The sequence below is a fragment of the Alligator mississippiensis genome, chromosome 2 (assembly GCF_030867095.1).
Source record: "Alligator mississippiensis isolate rAllMis1 chromosome 2, rAllMis1, whole genome shotgun sequence".
Lineage (NCBI taxonomy): Eukaryota > Metazoa > Chordata > Crocodylia > Alligatoridae > Alligator > Alligator mississippiensis.
The window spans coordinates 167,885,306-167,904,263 of NC_081825.1; the positions used below are offsets into that span (position 1 = coordinate 167,885,306).

An 18,958-nucleotide genomic window follows, 5' to 3' on the forward strand; every position below is an offset into this window, starting at 1 on the left:
AAGTCCAAACTGGAAGCTTACCTGCTCTTTGTCAGGTTTGTCAGAAATGTCATTCAGACTGGAGGAAGTCAGATTTCTATGAGTCATGGCTGGACTGCCTGTAAGGACAAGGTCAATACCAATTAAAGCATCTGTTACAACCCAAAAGAACACAGAGGTTCAGGCTACAGCACCATGTACCCAAGGGTTTCATGAATGTAGGCATGGGGGCATAGTGGACAATATTATAGGCCCTGAGGCCGACTGCTTTACACAACTGAACATGGCACATTGGGTAGAAAGAAATTATAGGTTGGTAGTGTCTTCTCCAAACATCCCCCTGTTATATATGAGACAGAATTAAGTTTCCAGAAACCACTGAGAGTTTGAACCCTGCTCTGGGATATGTCTCACTAGGGTCCCTTCCTTGAATAACATCCCCCTCTCCCTAATGGGATAGGGAGCTCTCTGAGCAGGCTGTGTGAGTAGCTGGTTTAATATTGCATCTTGGGAATCTACACCATTAACTGATGCTGCACAATAAAAACTACTTCTCTCAGTGTTACCTTATTAACCTGAGCCTATGAACCTAAGGCTAATTCTGAGATCTGCTGAACAAAACTGCATGCATGACAGCTGGATGTCAGTCATAAACAACAGGTTTCCTGATCCCACATCCTGAACAGACACAGATATTTTTAGCTATTTTCCAGCCAATAGAGAACAACTCAAGTGAGGGACTTCACACTTTTCTTTCAAAAAATGAATGAGAAGCTAGATACATGGCTCTCATCCTTAAATGGTCATTAATGTACTCCAGCAGCAGCCAATACAGCACAACTTGATAACTATTGCATGCATCCTTATGAACAGCTTTTCCAGCTGAATCCCATGCTTTCAGACACTGTACTAGAGACAAGTATCTGACATGGAAAAATAAGAACAAACTGAAACCCTTACTCATTTCTAGAACTCTTTTGGAAACCCCTAAACAAAAAAACAGTGGAAGAAGAGAGATGACAACAGAAACAAGTGTCCTACATTCTCAAAGATGATTTAGTTGTGAAATATTTAGAGGCTTTCTCATTTCATCTAGAACCAAAAGTTTTGCACTATAGCAAGAGGGGCTGTTATCACAACGTTTTCTGACTATCATGAAGGAACAGAAAATACTCAAAAAGACTACTGCTGGGAGATTTCAAAGCCACGTGGACCAGATTTTAGGCTGCTCTGTGGTTCAAGATAAGCTTCCTTAATTTATGGATATTTATTCAAACCAACATGCAAAGGCCAGATTTGCAAAGAGAGAACTGTACTCACCAGTTCCTAACAAGAACAATGGGAGCTCGCAGGTACTGCGCACTTTGGAAAACTGGATTGTTCCACTTATGTGCCCAGGTGGTAACTGACCTGCTTTGAAATTCTAACTCATAATATTTTAAGGTTTAGCATGTTGTATTTGTCCAATTAAAGTCACAAATAAAATGACTCAGGACACTGGTGCGGATAAGAGCACTAACGAGCTGGCCAGCACTGAATAGATTTTGAACTTACAGTACAACTCAGAATCAGTTGCCATCAGAACACTTACCAAACAACCATTAAGCTTGGATTCTCATGTGCATATTTAACTAATATATTCAAATATCTCATATCATACAACCATTCCCATACCACCTGGAAAAATTCACACAATTAGACTGAGCCACTGATAACACTTTGTTAAGAGGGCAATAATATTCTCAAGCCCCTTTTCTCATAGGGAAGTAAAAATCAGTTACAATTTTGTGGAATGCAGCAGGTGTTAGCACTTTGTATCCTCTTGCTTTATATAATATATATTCTATGACACAGATACTGTATATATAAAGATGTACAGACATTTTTTTAAACTTCCAGCATCCTAGCATGTCTGAACGGCACATTAACTCATGATGATAACAGGCTGCTTCTCCTCCCAACTTTCAGAAATTTAAATGCTTTTAATAAGGATTTCCTACGTGTTCTGTTATGTCTTAGAAAACTTCCTAATTTAGTTTGCTTTTTATCTCTATACTTTTAACCTTAAATGTACATTCTATATCAATAAACATGTACCACTCCTTTCAGGATGAAGGACTCCCAGCCACATATAGTTAGCCTGCTTTGGAGGAGTCAAAAAAGGATTTGGACTTCATAATGTAGCTGTTTCTTCAATAGGAAGCTGTGTTAGTAAGACTATGAATACTCCTTTTATCAATCAAGTGTTAACTAAAATATTCATGTAACTTATCACTAACTTGAACAAGAATGGCCAAAACATCAAAAGAGAGGTAGTTAGTCATGTTAGTCTGAAGTCAGGCAGAAGGCAGGGTAGATTTGCACCCTATTGACTGACTAAATCACAGAGGCATAGCCTAAGCTTTCATAAGCAATGGGCTTACTTCATCAGATGCTGTGAAAGGACATAATGAAGTAAGCCTGCTGCTTAGACAGTTGCTATGAAAAGTGAACCCCAATATTTTTCTCCTGCCAATGTCATCCAAGTTATCCTTGAAGCTACCAACATCTCTGCAAAATTTTTCCAGTGTGCCTGTGCATAAGATGGGAAATGCCATGTGAGAAACTGGCCACATAATTAGAGAGGCATCTACTTGAGTGGCTTCAAGAAAACTTTGGAGAATAAAAACCCTAAAAACTTGACAAGTGCTCCTTTAAAGCATTTAAAGTATTTGGAAGAGTTATGCTGTGTGTAGTTTGAGGGAAAAGCTACTTGCTGATGGTATACCTCCCTCTCCTGTTAACTGCACTGGCATAAAGATGGCATTGTTGGTGGACTAACTTATGTAATCTATTTTTCTTGGGCCAGATCCTATCTCATGGTGAGATTGCTTTGGCTCAAGAGACAAGACTGATGCTAACTGTGGTTTTCTGACATCTACAGTTGGGGGCAGCATAACTACTGAGGCACTACTGCTGTGCTCTAGCCTAGTGAAACTGCTCAAAAAAGGCTCTGCAATCTTGCTTTTATTTCAATAGGTGGCAAAACTCCCACTGAATTCAATGCAGAAGGATCTGGTGCCTAGAAAGGTAGCCAGGTTCTGCACCAAAATTGGCTTCTAAGAAGTAACCCCATGAAGCGCTGCAAGCATCTCAGTCCTAACTAGAGTGTAACCACTTGCAAAACTACACTGATTTACTCCAGTCAGAGACCAGCCAGACCACAAGGAAAAACAGACTGCCTTTAACCTTGACATTTTTATTTCAAGCAGGAAAGCGCTCACTTTCCAACAAAAAATTATGCAAGCAATTCAATCATCAGTTGGCAAACCTCACCATTAAACAGCAGCCAAGATTTCCAACAGTAAAATGAGGGACAAATAAAGCTGCCACTTACTGTACAGCACAAGTGTGAACCTTTGTTTTTACTGTTTATTGTTTTTCCTTTAACTGTGTTTTATGTTGTTTTAAACACCTCTTTACCTGATTTGACTATCATGTCACTCTGCCTCACACAAAATGATTTGACAGGTACACAGTTCCCAATGTCTGCAGTCTCATTCCCATCATAATTGGCTGCTATCAGAAGAAAGATCTAGCGCCAAATCCCTATGTTTTTAAAACACTGCAGGAAACTAAGCCAGGAGTCCTCCCTCATTACACTTAGCAACAGCTTCAAGAATAAATCACTTTTAACTTTTAGAAAATTTGGAGTGACAGGGGTTGAAAATTATGAGGGCAAAAGAAGCCGAATTCCTGCCTCTCTTTCCCAACAAAATCACAATTCCTATTGCCTCCCAATGACGCTTGAGTGCTTGGGGGCAAAATTCAGCCTTGGTGCATGTGTACTTTCCTGGATCCTTAACAATGAAATGTCACCCTCTACCAAATGCAGTTGTTCATTCTGACCTCACTTGGCATAAGACGCACTTATTTCACTTGCTATTCTTATACCTTCAGCTTGTCCACATTAGATTCATTTTGCACAGCAAATCTGAGTATCAGAGCCTAACAAAATATATGTAGTGCTTGGAAGACAGGGAGCTCCTCACAAGACTGTCTGAATATAGCTGTCAGGGTATAGACCAGGGTCTTCTACTCTATAAGGCCAACTTTCCAGCTAACACAGAAACACCTTGAGTTTGCAATACTTTTTCCCTAGTTTCACATCAGCATGCAACAGTAGTCTAAGATGTTGTACAAGCTTTGATAGCCCAGTCAGCACCAGGGAGGAGAGGTGGTGGCGGAGCCGCATGCTGCTCAGGACAGGATGAGCCTAGCCGGGGCAACAGAGGCTCAGCTGCATTTTTCCCCTACCTGCGCTGGTCAGTCCCGAGCGGTACACAGCTCCCCCGCCACTTCTGCTGGCTGATGAAGATCTGGCCAGGCTCCTCCCATCCCCAGCAGCACATGGGAAGCTGGCTTCAGCCGTGTGCTGTTCCAGATGGGACAGATCTGGCCAGGTCTGCATCAGCCAGGAAAGGCGGCATGCAGCTGAAGTCAGCTCCTCATGTGCTGCTGGGGACAGAAGGAGCCCAGCTGGGTATGCACCAGGCAGCAGAAGCAGTGGCGGAGCCATGTGCTACTCAGGACTGACTGGTGCAGGCAGGGGGAAAATGCAGGTGAGCCCCTGCTACTCCGGCCAGGCTTGTCCCATCCCGAGTGGCACACGGCTCCACCACCGCTTCTGCTGGCCAGTGCAGATCCGGCCAGGCTCCTCCCATCCCCAGCAGCACCTGAGAAGCCGACTTCAGCTGCATGCCGCCTTTCCTGGCTGGTGCAGACCTGGCCGGGTTCATCCCATCTGGAGCAGCATGCAGGTGAAGCCAGCCTACCAGGTGCTGCTGGGGACAGAGCGAGCCCAACTACCACTAGAAGCTGCGGCAGAGCCTCCTCCTTTTGGGACCAGCTGGCACAGGTAGGGGGAAAGTTCTGGGGGAGGTCTGATGCCCCTGAAACCCCACTGCTGGGGCAGGATATTAGAGGGGTCACAATCCCTTGCTACCTGGTAAGTTGTGCAAGGGGAGGGACTTCTGGTGGCAAATGTCAGAGGTGGGGCTTCCGGTGGCAAAGGTCAGGGGGCAGGACTTCTGGTCCCAAGATGGCAACAAGGGGGTGGGGCAACTGAAGGGGCAGGGCTACCCACGCGGCTCTTGACAGCTCACCAAAACTCATTAAAGTGGCCCTCTGCCCAAAATAATTGCCCGCCCCCAGTCTATTCCAATGTAGATGAGAAGCCAACTGCATGTACTGCATCTGTAACACTGTTGTAACTCCCATTACACACAGTCTTGCATTTAAAATGTATCTAACAGCTCCTGAGTAATGGAAGACTACAACCAGACTGATGCTTTCAGAGTCCCAGAATGTGGTAACTACAAGATGCAGCTAGTATGGACTGTCAAATGCTGCTGCAGCATGGACACAAACTGCTGTAAGGAGAAGCAAAACAAGTAACTGTTTCATGCACCCAATGCCCCTGCAACAGCTTCCTGACTTAGGGCTGTGCGACTAGTCCAGACCAGTCCCAACCCCCCCAAAATAAGCAGGGCTATCAAGGAGGTGGCATGACCATGGCAGTTAGGCAAGGTGCCAGTCTCCTCTCCAGATCCTCCACTGATAAAATTCCTACCCTACACCTTAATAGAAACCCTAAAGAGGCAGCAGAAAGTAGGAGCACATCTCTCAACCTCCATCCATCCCACAAAACACACCCAGTCTTGGTAGTTCAGGCAGGTACTGGATCAAATTTTCTCTTCCCCACTCCCACTAAAGTGAACCTAGCCTTAAATCACTAAGGGTATATCTATACTACTTCCACAGCACTCCCAGGAGAACCTCTGAGATGCACAACCCTTGCACATCCATTCCTGTTCTGTATATACTGACCCTGGAAATGACAGCTAGGGAAACCATCTTGAGCCCCCACCCCTCACTTATTCCCCCCAATTTTCAAGCATGCAGGAGACAGCGCTCCAAAGCAGCGGCAAGGCAGCTTCACTACTGGCTTTGGTGCATGCCAAGTGCATGGGTGAGTCACATTTCTCAGCAGGGCTGTGGGGAGTAATCACAGAAACAGCAGAGGCATCTCTAAACAAACTACATATCCTTGAGCTAAGGGGTATATAATATCCAAGAGATGGTTTCTCACTGCTAGGAGGTTTTATTTAGAACATTTACATGAGGCATATAGAAGAAGGTTGTTCACTCGGAAAAGAAAACCCCCACAGAGATGAGACCTAATTTGTGTAAAATACTACAGAAAAGAGGAATGCATGCTGAAGAGAAAAGGAGGAGGAGTGGCAACCCAGTCAGGATGAAGGGAGGGCGAAGAAATTTTGTTTATAAAATATTAAAAAATAAACTAACATCAAAACATCATTATGTTATGGAAAATCCACATACTATAAAAATACAGAGCCCCACTTAGCAGATAGTCAGTAGAAGCAAAAACTGCCCAGGTAAGTAGACAGTAACACATGACATCCTTGCTAAGCAACAGTGTAGCAGTTAGAGTTGTGGGAATGACTGCTTGGTTTTGGTTCACTGACAGCCCTTCCCTTTCCCCCACCCAATTATTTCAGGTCAAGCATTCTGTTTATCCCAAAATAACATTTATGAGCTTTCCTATACTTTTTTAAAATATAAAACTGGAAATATATTTCTGCTTTTGAACTATTTCAAATAGAAATTTGATACTTTGTTTAAAAATGTCAAAATTACACCTTTATTTTTTCAAGTCTTTTCGACTGAAATGACTTGGAAAACCAGATATGAATTTGTGATAGTTTAAAATGACCCAAATAAGCATTTTTATTGGCAGAAAAAAGTGTTAGCTGAAAAATATTTACCCAGCCAAGCCTCTAAGGGCACCTATACACATGCCCAACACTTGCTCTGATGTAGTCTAATTAGAACGCATCAGAGCAAACTCGATTAGTTGAGTCTGCTGAAGCATACTTATTAGCATGCTCCAACAGCCTCAACATCACATGTATTCAGTGTCTTTGTGCTTCAAAATAGCAATGGGGGTGCTTTAACTGAAGCTCATTGAACGAGCTTTAGTTAAAACACCCCCACTGCTATTTTGAAGCTTGGGACACAAAATACAGGAGATACTGAGGGTGCTTTGCAGCCCTTCAAAACATAGCCCTTCAAAATCTATACAGGACAATACTGCAGGCCTGAATCAACACTGTTTTACCCAATCATGCCTTGATATCCAAATGTATATAGCATAGGCAATGTGCTTGAAAGCCAAGCAATGCTGTCTCAGACAGAGAAAAAACAGAAAAGAGTGAGAAAAAAAGGCAACATTCAAGTACGTAGCTGGGATATCATTCAAATTTTAAAATGATGATGACCAGGTATCCTGGTTTTCTCTGTTTAAACATAGCAAATTCTCTGATTAAAAAAACCTCAAACATCCATCTCTCTCTTTCTCTCTCTCAGTTTTATTGATATATTTACAATTTTAAACCAATTTGGAAGCCTTCCAGGGCCTCAATCACTATAGTAAAATAAATTCTAAATACCCATACATTTTGGCATTTTATTTTGGGATTGTTATTTTGGAAAATCAGAGCTCCCCCTGAACCCTTTGGTCACCAGGACATGGGTCCAGCTGCAGCTTGTCCCCCCAATTCCCACCACTTTGTGGTGCTGAACAGCCCTGATATGCTGGTGCCCTGCCCATGCCATTGCCCTTCACTTCCAAGCCACAGCCCCCCCCAACCTGCTGGTGCCCCTCACTCCCTAACCCCAGCCCCCTGCCCCCCCCCCAGCCCTGCCAGAGGGGGGCCCCAGCTGCCAGGGCTATGGGGCCAGGGACTTGAGTGTGCAGCCCCTGCCCCCAACAGCAGCACCTGAGTCCCAGCTGCCGCCTGTGGGAAGTGGCAACTGCTGCAGCCCAAGTCAAAAGCAGACCCTACCTCCCCCTCCCTCACAGGTGGCACGGCCAGAGCGGAGCCCTGCGGGGGGAGGGGGATGCAAGCTACCCACTGTGGGCTCGGGCTTCCCACCCTATTGCCCTCCTCGCCGGAACCTCCATGGCCCAGCTGGTAGGACCCTGCAGGCAAAGCAGAATAGGGCCAGGCGGGGAAGCTTGGTGCTGCTGCCACCATGAGCCCCACACTGCCACGGCCATGCACTCCCTGACCACCCAGCAGCAGTGAGGGGCACAGCTCTGCACTACCACCTCTGCTGCTGCCAGGCGGGCAGAGCGCACCTCACCATGGCAGCTTGGGGCTTCCAGCGGCAGAATTGAGCTTCCCCATCCCACTCTATCCTGCCATGCTGGGTCCTGCCCACTGGACGACAGAGGCCCCGGGGGAGGGCAGCAGGGCAGGGAGCCCAAGCCTGCAGCAGGCAAGCCACCCCTGCCCCTGTTCTGTGCACAAATGTGGGGATCCAGCACTCCCTCCACCACCCCCGGCCACCGCCCAGACAAGCTGCCTGCAGCTGTCCCACTCCCTGCCTAGGCCCTGTGGCGGGCAACACATGGCCCCAGGCCCCAAGCCCCATGCACTGCTCAACTCCCTCCCTCCCTATGGGGGCCTCAATCCTCTGCCTCCCCTCCCCACCATCGCCCAACCTACTTGCAGAAGCTGCGGGAACTCCTCTTCAGGCTGCCCGGTGCCCATGTGCATATATGACCATGCACATGGTGCCCCCTGGCCTGACCACCCTCCTCCCGCTCCCCCCAGGCCCTTGCTTGCAGAGAGCTCTTTTCAAAAGTGAAAAATCTACCTGTTTCTCCTTCAAAATGCAAAATCTGCATTTTTTTTTTTTTTTTTTGGTTAAAAGGGAGATCCTGCCTTAACCTCTTTTTCTTAAAAAGAGGAAATTCAGGTTTTTCTCCTTAAAATGAGAAAAACTGTGTTTTACTGCATTTTTCCATCACAAATGGAAAACCCAGATCACTGGTGATGACAACTTTGGGAGAAAAGGAACAGGACAATCCTATGATCTTCCAAACTTCACTGTTCTCTTCAAGTTGATGGAAACAGTAACTGAATTACCATTTTCACCATGAGAAGAAAGGAACCTTTGGAAAAAAAAGCATGGAACATGCAGTAGGAAGCAGCTAGGAGAAGTGTGGATGGAGAGTAGTGCAGCTATTCTATAAAGAGAGGAGCCCCAAACTCTCTGGTGATTAACATGGCAACGAATAGTCAGGAGCACTAAACTGCCCCACATTGTACTAAATTGCCCCAAAACATTGACTTACTTAGCCATCCCATGCTTGGGCTGCGCTGAACTTGAATTTCATCATCCAAGGTGCGGGTTGCTAGGCAGGGCACTGAACTCTCAAGTGGGCTGCGTGCTTTAGTAGCGTGGCAAGCAGAAAACAGCAGGAGCCAATAGCAGCAGCAAGGTAAAGGAAGAAAGCAAAGTTAAGAAGTAAAAAGAAAAAAACTAAAGGAATTGCACAAGCAGGTGAGTTAGGAAACAGAGTTTGAAAATGTACATTGTTACAAACACAGAGTTCAAAACAACAGCTTTCAGGGCAGTTTCCCACAAACGCCCTTTTCTTAAGTTCACCCAACAGCTCTGCACCTTGCAGGTCAATCCACACAATGACCAACATTTTCAAACCTGCAAACCTAAAGAGTTAGGCCTCTAAAACCAGGTTTAGGCATCTAAGCAGCGGGTAGCCTGAATTCCAGAGGTGTTGAGCTGACCAGGCTCCCCGGTAGAACCAATGGAAGCTGCAGGTGACCAATATCTTTGAAAACAATTAGGTCACTTTTTTAAAGAGTCAACACTGACAATCCAGGCCATTATTCATACCTGTATAAATGCACCAATTAGTACCATAGGAACATTCTCCATTTTGTTGTAGAGCAGCTGATGAATTCTCCTGGTCTTTTCAAATTACACTTGAACACATCTTTTTTCTTCCTTTTCTGTCTCTTCCCCTGTGATACTCTTACTTAACTGTCCCTGGTGTTTTATTTTTTTAAAGGAACTTGAGAAACAGGTTGTATGAAAAACACCATACAAAATAAAGCTATTTTGCAGTGTAAAATAAAACATGGGAAGAGAAGCAAGTTTTCCATTGTTGGTATTAAGTCACTTTGCTGTCATCTTCAACACTTTCCAAGTGCTGTAATCAAGGTAGTTATTTTAACATCTCCGCTTCCAAACTACTATCATCCATACAACAGGCACAACATAAGTAATCTGAAAGCCAGCTGCTTCTTCCCAGTCCCCCATACAACAGGCACATAATTTACACGCTTAAATCTCACTGATTTTAGGGCACTGAAAAAGGTATTAGATACCCAAATTTCTTTTAGGAGCTGGGCCTGGAAGCATAACAATTGTTGATGCATTCCTTACACTCACAGCAAACATGCTATAAACCACTCCTCTGCCATTAAGTAGTTTAGCCTATAGGTTGTGTGAACAGAGATAATGTTTTTAAAGTGTTTTTGATGAACAGGCTTTTAATAAAGTTGTAAGTTGAAGCCTATTAGTATTTTAAGCAGGGAAGAACATAGTCAGAAATCTAGATGAACAATTCTGAAGAAGTACAGCTACACACAGAGGAAAAGGAGCTCGCTCTTAATAGAGATGCAGATGAGTTCCTACTGGTCGTGTGTACACGTGCATATTAATGTAATTTAATAAACTCTGACACTTTACTGCTCCCAGGTGCTGCATTTACATATGCGCCCAGCATGTTAAGCCAGGTCAGAGAAGCCTTGGCTGGCAGGGGGCCAGGGGAAGGAGGGGAACGGGATCAGCCTGCCAGCCCGGGGCTACTTCAACCTGGCTCAATGTGCTGCAGGAGGTACTAACTGGGACATGAGTACAGGGTGAGCCAGCAGGCAGTCCCTGTATTGAAGCACTCTCATGCCCCAACCTGCTGTGTCAGCATCTACACATACACTGCTGCAGAGTAAAAAATTCCACAGAGGGATAGTATTTGTATTTACAGGTACTACTCTGCTGCAGAGTTAATTAGTTTACTCCAGCTTAATGACCCAGCACATGTAAACACAAGACATTTACTATGAGCTAATTCATTAGGGGGACGCAGCAAGGGATTGGAGATGTTCTGTTCACTAGGGCACCTCTTGGGGTAACAAGGAACAATGGTCACAAACTGACAGAGAGCAGATTTAGGCTAGATATCAGGAAAAATTTCCTCATGGTAAGGGTGGCCAAAATTTGGAATGAGCTTCCAAGAGAGGTGGCCCTCTCCCCTACCTTGGGGGGTCTTTAAGAGAAGGCTGGATAGGCATCTGGCTGGGGTCATCTGACCCCAGCAGTCTTTACTGCCTAGGCAAGGGGTCGGACTTGATGATCTGTTGAGGTCCCTTCCAACCCTAGCATCTATGAATCTATGAATTAGTCTACTCTTCAGTAAGCGTCTTGTGTAGACATGCCCACTGACTATCAAATGATCCAGAATCTCTACTCGGCTACTGAGTGAAAGAACCATTGTGGACTGATGAACTAGGCTGAAATTCAGGAAAGGGTCTATATTCAGAAAAAACATTAAGGCATTCACTTAAGTGCTTTCCTGAATAGGGATGGATTAGAGCATGCATTTAAGAACTCTCCCAAAAAAAGAGTGTGCTATGAATAACTTCTCAGAAGATGCATGAAAGCACCAGGGAGACAGTACCAAAAAGACAGATAACAGAACCTCCCTAATCTGGAATGATAGGTTGAGGGGTTAAGAGCCTTGGCACAGGTTACCTTAAAACTGACATAAAGGCACTTAAAATGAGAGCAGTCATTAGTTAATGGGTGTTAAACTGCCCTAAGTACCCTCTAAATGTTCTAAAGATAAGCCACTCAAAAGGAGAAGTATCTACCAAACATTTTGCCCATGCTGTTCCAGGTTATTGTTTTGTACTGTTTGAATGGTCAAGGGAGTCAAAACACTTAACTTCCATTCCTCCAACATCCCAGGATGCACAGATCCCAGGCGCTCTACCCCTCCCTACCCTTCAAAACTCTAGTGTTTCCCACTCCCCACCCTGCAGAAAGCAACTGCTCTGAACTTAACTGCAGAAAGACCATGGAGCCAGGGAAGCTTGCTTCCCTAGCTACATGTTCTCACTGTCGGAAGTTCAAATTCAGCAAGACCAGAGAGCTCCAGGGAAGCCCCTGCTGCTCTGCGCTGAAACCCTGGGGGCCCTACTCTCAGCATGGAGCACGTGCAACAGTCTCAGCCAGAGGCTGCTCTGGAGACGCTGCCTCTCCAGAGCTCTCTGCTCTTGCCAGTCCTCTAGTGGCAAATCACAGTAATGTAGGTCTGAAATGACATGAAGCCTTCACCTGTAACTGCCCTAAATTTATGACATTACAGCAGTCCACAGATATTTGGTATTATGCAGGCAACCTGTGCCAAGGCCCTAAGGGACTAGAAACTTCATGCATTAGCACTTGCTGGAAAGAAGGAGAGAGGGGGGAAGCACCAGAACCACAAACTATATATGCTGTTCTAAACCCTGTTCAGGCTACTGCAAATGGCCTGGAGAGGGGCCAGGAGTTGCTGTGGTACTTCTGCCTCAGGCTATAGGGAGCATGTTGCTACCTACAGCGGCCCAGCAACACAGTCACATTGCAATGTGTATCAGTAATTGCATTCCTAAAACTCTACAGTCACAATGTACTTCCATTTTGCCCAAAGGACACATTAAGAGAGGTGGAAGTTAACCAGTGGAATTCAACACCAATTTGCCTTTATTCAGACACACATTGATCCTGAAAGGCGTATTCTTCTCCTCAAAGTTACTGACATGCACTGAGTTAGACAATTTTATTGTAGCTTTTTTCCACTTTTTTCCACTTTCCAAGTCTCCAAAAGAGATTGGAAATCCAGTGGCAGATGGACAATTGACATCAGTCACATTGTAGAAGGTGTGTTTACTAAAGAACATGCTTTTAACATCACAGTCTAAGAGGAGAGTAAAACATGTGAAAACATGGCTTCCAAGGCCTTCTGAAAAATTGATATGGCACAATAAGCGTCAGTAAGTTACTTAACATTTTTGAAGTTTAAACAGATGTGCAATATCTTATGTAATGTAGTTAAGCCTCAAAACATGCTGATTTATTAATAATCTTTAATGAGCATCTAATAATTGCATTTGGAGTTGAAGAGAGGTTAGCCATTTGGACAGCAGCAGTGAACTTCTGCAGGCAGAACAGTGAGCTGCTGTCTAACTGAAACCACCCTGAAAACCTATTGAAGAGAGGTGCAAAGTGGGCAATGCACAAAGCTCATGCAATGAAGAACTGCTGCTGCTATCCTCATTAACCTCTACCACAGCAGTAATATTGTATGGAAGTGCCAAGAAACACACAGACAAAACGTCTCCACTGAAAGGAAACATTTAGCTGGTAGAGATCTCTACGGACATTCACTAACACCTTGCGTTCATGGTGCTTTTATTATTGCTGTTAGGCATGATGACAGATGGGTGCACTCACACTGGTCTCATTACATTTCTATTCATTTAAAGGGCAAATTATGCTTTCAGACACTCATGGCACCCAGTTAAATCCAGGAAGGAAGGTACTCTCTCATCCAAAAGGAGATATGAATTGCTCTTTGTAATTTAAGTATTAAAATAAATAACAGCAAGAACTAATATTAAAACCCTTAGATTGTATGCAGCTCTTTTCATCTTTATATCTCAAAGCAATGCAGCTTAATATTTGTAACACTATGTAAATAACCATTACCCTATTTTACAGATGGGGAATGGGAATCAGAAAAAAACCCCAAAGGTACTTGTCCCAGGTCACCCAGCAAACTAGTGCCATCAGTAGTAACTAGGTCAGCTTGTCTGTCATTGGCAACAGCAGTTCAGCACATACCTCCACCATTCTTTGGCATCTCTGCCCAGGGCACAAAACCAGCTGGTTACACCTCAGAGTGCCAAAGCCAAGAAGAGATTCCAAGTCTCTCAAGTTGTAGTCCAATGCAGCCAGTGAACCTTACTGCCTTTTTAGTAAGGTTGTCTTTAGCCACAACAAATAAGCTTTACAAAAGAATAAAGGTATTTTCTGTCTTGCTGATGCCAGCTCACAAAATTTTAGTAATTTTGCTTTGTTCTGCTTTGCTTTTAAGTGAGTGCCAGCAGGGAAACTCAACCTTTTGCAGTACGCAAAGGAGAACACCGTTCCTGCACCACAGGCTGACAGTCTAAGACAGAGAGATACCCACAGTGTGCAGCATACCAGCCGAGCTGCTGGTGGTTTGCTCTCAAAATCTTGTATTTTCGGTTGTTTTTGCTTGGCACGTCATCTTTGAAAGGCTGAAGTAAGGGAGAAGAACCAAATGAGAAGCTGGTGCAGAAGAAAAGAGAGACCATTCCAAATGTTGGGGGAGGCAACAAGAAAAAAAAACTTAAGATCTTTATAGGAGGATACACATTCTGTATATAATGGGTATCTATTAGGTCACCTACATCCCTAGTCATAACACCATTATATGCAGTAATACCAAATAATCACAAGGGTTTCTACACACATAGTGGCCACAATTCACTTAAACTCATTTGAATGTAGTGTTACTATGGCATTACCATGACAATACAATGCCAAGGCATTGGTATTATTGTAAGCAATAAATATTCCATTCACACACACACACACACACACTCATGCATGCACGCACACATACATATACCTGCCCTGAAAATAGAAGGGCAGTAAGAAAGAAAAAACATTACTTAACAAATATGACAGTAAGAAATGCTAGTATGTACTTTGAAGCACACTGCATCAGCTGATCCTAGCGCAGTAATGTTTGGATCACGTGCCCTTAGCTGCTTGCTTTTTAAAAAAAATCAACTTTTAGATGTTTTTCATACAACACTGTGTGTTGATTTGCAAAATCTAAAGCCATAACATGCTATCTAATTGTTTTAAAATGTTATTTGTGGGTACTGTTTTCTAATAGGCTTCTTTGATAAGAGCAAATCTTGAAACACAATACCCTTAGTAACTATGGAGTCACTGCTGATACCTCCAAGTATATGTGAAAATAGAGCTATACAAATGCATACACACACAAACACATCTATGTTTATACATTCAAGGCCAGACTCCATTGCATCTACTGGGCATCTAAATTGACTTAGGCACCTAAATGCAATGCTGTTTCACCCTGTTCAAGTCCTAAAGATCCATTAATGCATCTACTTTTTAACTCATCATGTGATCCTTAAGACAGTCACAAAAAAGCAGCAAGGAGGAGGAGCACTCACTCACTTTTTGCATTAACTGGTTTTCAGGGACTCAAGCAGGATGGAATAGGATCGTACTTCAGCATGTAAGTGGACTAAGACACCTAATGGATGAAACAGAATCTGGCCTTCAGAGGATTTCGTAGGATGATGTTTCTTTTTAGGATGAATGAAGCGACATGGAAATCAGCTTTACCCACACTGGACAGTGATTGTAGCATAATAAAAATGTGGTGGCTTTTACTACCACATAATTAGATTTGATCCGACTTTGAAGGAACACATATCCCTTCTGTAAATAATTTAATATGCATAAAAGCAGTCTGTATTTCTATTAAAAAAAGAAACTTCAGATACTTAGCCTTTATGTTCTCAGGCATTCTTTACGTGCATGTGCTAATGTTGAATACCCATCACCACTCACATACCATCTGGAATTATATCCGTGTATGTTTCACTCAGAGCCTTCCCTTACTCTGACTCCTTGTGCTGTATCCCCTTGGGTTCACACAACTAGTCCAGTGAAGATATGGTTAGAGCAATGTGCCATGGCAAAAGCAGCCTTCAGAGCCCATAACTGAAGCATTTTCAGTAGGGCCTGATACGTTATTGGTGGGTTAGAAAAAGCATGATGATACGATGGCAGCGGAGTTAGTTTTGGCGTGGATTACTTTGAAAGGGAAGGCTATAGCCAACTGGCCTCTGCATTACCATTATCAGGGTTGGTAAACATCCTACTTGCACTGGAGACGGTCTTCCCGATGTCAGCCAGAGAGCGCAGGTTGGATTTCTTAGTCTGGTGCCGATGCTTCCTGAGCAGCGTGTAGGTAACCTTGTCCTTCATATCCAGTTTCAAAAGTCCCGTCTCAATCTGATTATCAACAATCATCTCTGTTACAAAGAAACAAGAAAGGGTCGAGGAGGAAGAAAAACAAATTACAAAAAGCAAAATTGTTTGAATGTTTCTTTTAGACTAAATGTCTTGCATTTTTTCTGAGGTTTTATTCATTTTTGTTTTTGAAATGTAGCTTTGGTTTTTATATACCATGGAATAGATGCAAACACATGGAACAGTTCTCACAAAACAACTGATGCATAGTGAGTTCCCTTTCTTCCCCTTTTAACTTGGTATAATTTGTAAGTCTGTCCATATCCATAGTGACAGTTACTGAGAATCTTTATTCTACATTACTGTATTGCTCGTGAAATGAAGAGGACAACTCTTACTTGTCTCTCACTAACTTTCACTTATGCTAATAATAATGATAAAAAAAAAATTAAGGGAAACTGAAAGCAGAATGTGTATCACTTTTGCTAACTCAATGAGCCAGGAAGTCAGCTCCTATAAGCTAGGGCTGTGCAAAGCTTCAGCAGCTGATTTGATTCAGAGGAGATACGGCCTGATACAGCGACCAAATCTCCGAATCCAAACCAAATTGGGAGACCTGTTAAAAGGTCTGAATCAATTTTGAAGCCTCCGAATTGATTCAGAAAAGATTTTGGAGATTCGGAAGACAGACATGCAAGACACAGAAACTGGGGGGTGGGGAAGGGGGAGAGATGCTCTAATATTGACATCTGTAGCTGGCCAGTGACTGTGATCTTTTCCTGAGTTACCTTGCAATCACACTGCTCTGGGGGAGGGAAACAGAAACAGCATATAAGGCTATCTGAAGTGATCAGTGCCTTTTGTGAGCTGTCTCTGTTGTGAGCTTGCTATCTAGTCTCTTGGTAGCTAAGAGTAGCTAACTAGTCTCTCCCTTATTCTGTGTTTTCCCTGACTGTGTCGTCACTGTGCACTTCAGAAAAACACAGCATATATTACAGATACATACACATTTTGTAGCACACCAAGCATTATGAAGCATGCTGGAAAGGCAGGTGCCAGGTCTTCTGACTGGGGAGCAAGAGGGGGCAGAGAGAGAGCTGCAAAATCCTCCCTCCACCCCTCCCCGGCCAAACATAGACACACCCTCTTTCCACACCCCTTAAAGTTCCCCTAGAAGCAGGTCTCTTCTGGAAGGCACTTTGGAGGAGGTTGTGGGGGCAGGTGGCTCAGCTCCTCCTTTTGTTGTGCCTCTGCCTGTTGAGGAGGAAGAAAATGCAGGATCCCCATCCACAACTGAGAAGCAAGTGGGTAGTGTAGTGTAGGATCATTTTGAGGTAGCAGATGATCCCAGGTATGCTACCTGCCATCACTGCCAAAAGCAGATCAGCCGGGGCAAGGACAAGAAACTTTTCACCACCGCAGAGATGCTGCTGCATCTCAGGAAGCAGCATCTCTTGCCCTTGTTCCTCCTCAGCCTGGCACCAGTGGGAGCATGCCCAAAAAGAAGCCCCCCTCTCGCTCCAAATCCCCTATCCTCCAAAGCAGAGGCAGGCCACCCTGGACCAGTGGGGGAAAGGCAAAGGCAAAGACAAAGGGAGGCGCATTCCCAAGGCGAGCAAAGTCACCCAGAGCACTGGGGAGATGCTTGCTGTGGACAGCCAGCCCTTCTTCTTTGTTGAGTTTCCAGGGTTCAGGTAGCTCATGGCACTCATGGCCCCATCCTACCAAGTGCCCACCCACACCACCTTTAGCATCCCAGCTTGGCATCACGTGTAACAAGAAACCATCGCTTCTTGTTCTGTGATCTGCCACCACTCAGAACAGTCTAGCTCTGTCCCCTTTGGAACCACCCTTCAGGCAGTTGAAGACTGCTATTAAATCCCACCTCAGTCTTGTCTTCTCCAAACCAAATAAACCCAATTCCCTCAGCCTCGCCTCAGAAGTCACATGACCAAGTCCCCTAGCCATTTTCATTGTTCTCCACTGGACTCTTTCCAATTTGTCCACAACCATTCTGTAATGGGGGCCCAAAACTGGACACAATACTCCAGATGTGGCCTCACTAGTGTGAAATACAGGGGAACAGTCACTTCCCTTGATCTCCTGACAACGTTCCTACTAATGCAACCCAGTATGCTGTTAGCCTTCTTTGCAACAAGGGCACACTGTTGGCTCATATTGAGTTTATTGTCCACCATAACCCCAGGTCTTTTTCTGCAGAGCTGCTGCTTAGCCAGTCAGTCTCCAGCCTGTACCGGTACACTGGATTGTTCCATCCTAAGTGCAGGACTTTACTTGTCCTTATTGAACATCAGGAGATGGCTTTTGGCCCAGTCTTCCAATCTGTCGAGATCTGAATCCTAGCCCCACCCTCCAGTGTATCTACTACTCCCCCAGCTTGGCATCACCTGCAAACTTGCTGAGGGTGCACTCCATCCCATTTTCCAGATCACTGTTGAAAATACTGAACAAAACCAGCCCCAGAACCAACCCCTGGGGCACTCCACTTCATACTGACTGCCAACTAGACATTGAGCCATTGACTACTACACTCTGAGCCCAAAGATCCAGCCCATTTTCTATCCACCTTACACTCCATTCACCCAACCTATACTTCCTTAGCTTCATTGCCAGAATGCTGTGGAAGACCATATCAAAAGCCTTGCTAAAGTCAACATATATTACATTCGCTGGTCCCCTCACATCCACAAAGCCGGTCATCTCATCACAGAAGGTAATCAGGTTGGGCAGGCATGCCTTGCTCTTGGAGAATCCATGCAGATTGTTCCTAATCACCTTCTCTTCCAAGTGCTTAGAAATGGATTCCTTGAGGACATGCTCCACGATTTTTCCAGGGACTGGGGTAAGGCTGACTGGCCTGTAGTTCCTCCTTCCCTTTCTTAAAGATAGGCACTGTATTTGCCTTTTTCCAATTGTCCAGGACCTCTCCCAG

General features: G+C 44.4%; 1 protein-coding gene across 2 annotated transcripts in view; it reads right to left on the reverse strand.

The window, feature by feature from the left end:
• The window catches only part of SLC4A4 (solute carrier family 4 member 4), a 320,050-nt gene that overhangs the window by 132,319 nt on the left and 168,773 nt on the right, over window positions 1–18,958 (reverse strand). The window contains exons 6-7 of one of the 2 annotated variants that reach the window (XM_019493526.2): window positions 15,915–16,067; window positions 22–98 (exon numbers count right to left, since the gene is read on the reverse strand). In XM_019493526.2, coding sequence (XP_019349071.1) covers window positions 22–98; window positions 15,915–16,067 — 230 coding nt within the window. Of the gene's footprint in view, window positions 1–21; window positions 99–15,887; window positions 16,068–18,958 lie in introns of both variants that reach the window. The other variant, XM_014607383.3, reaches the window with a different exon arrangement.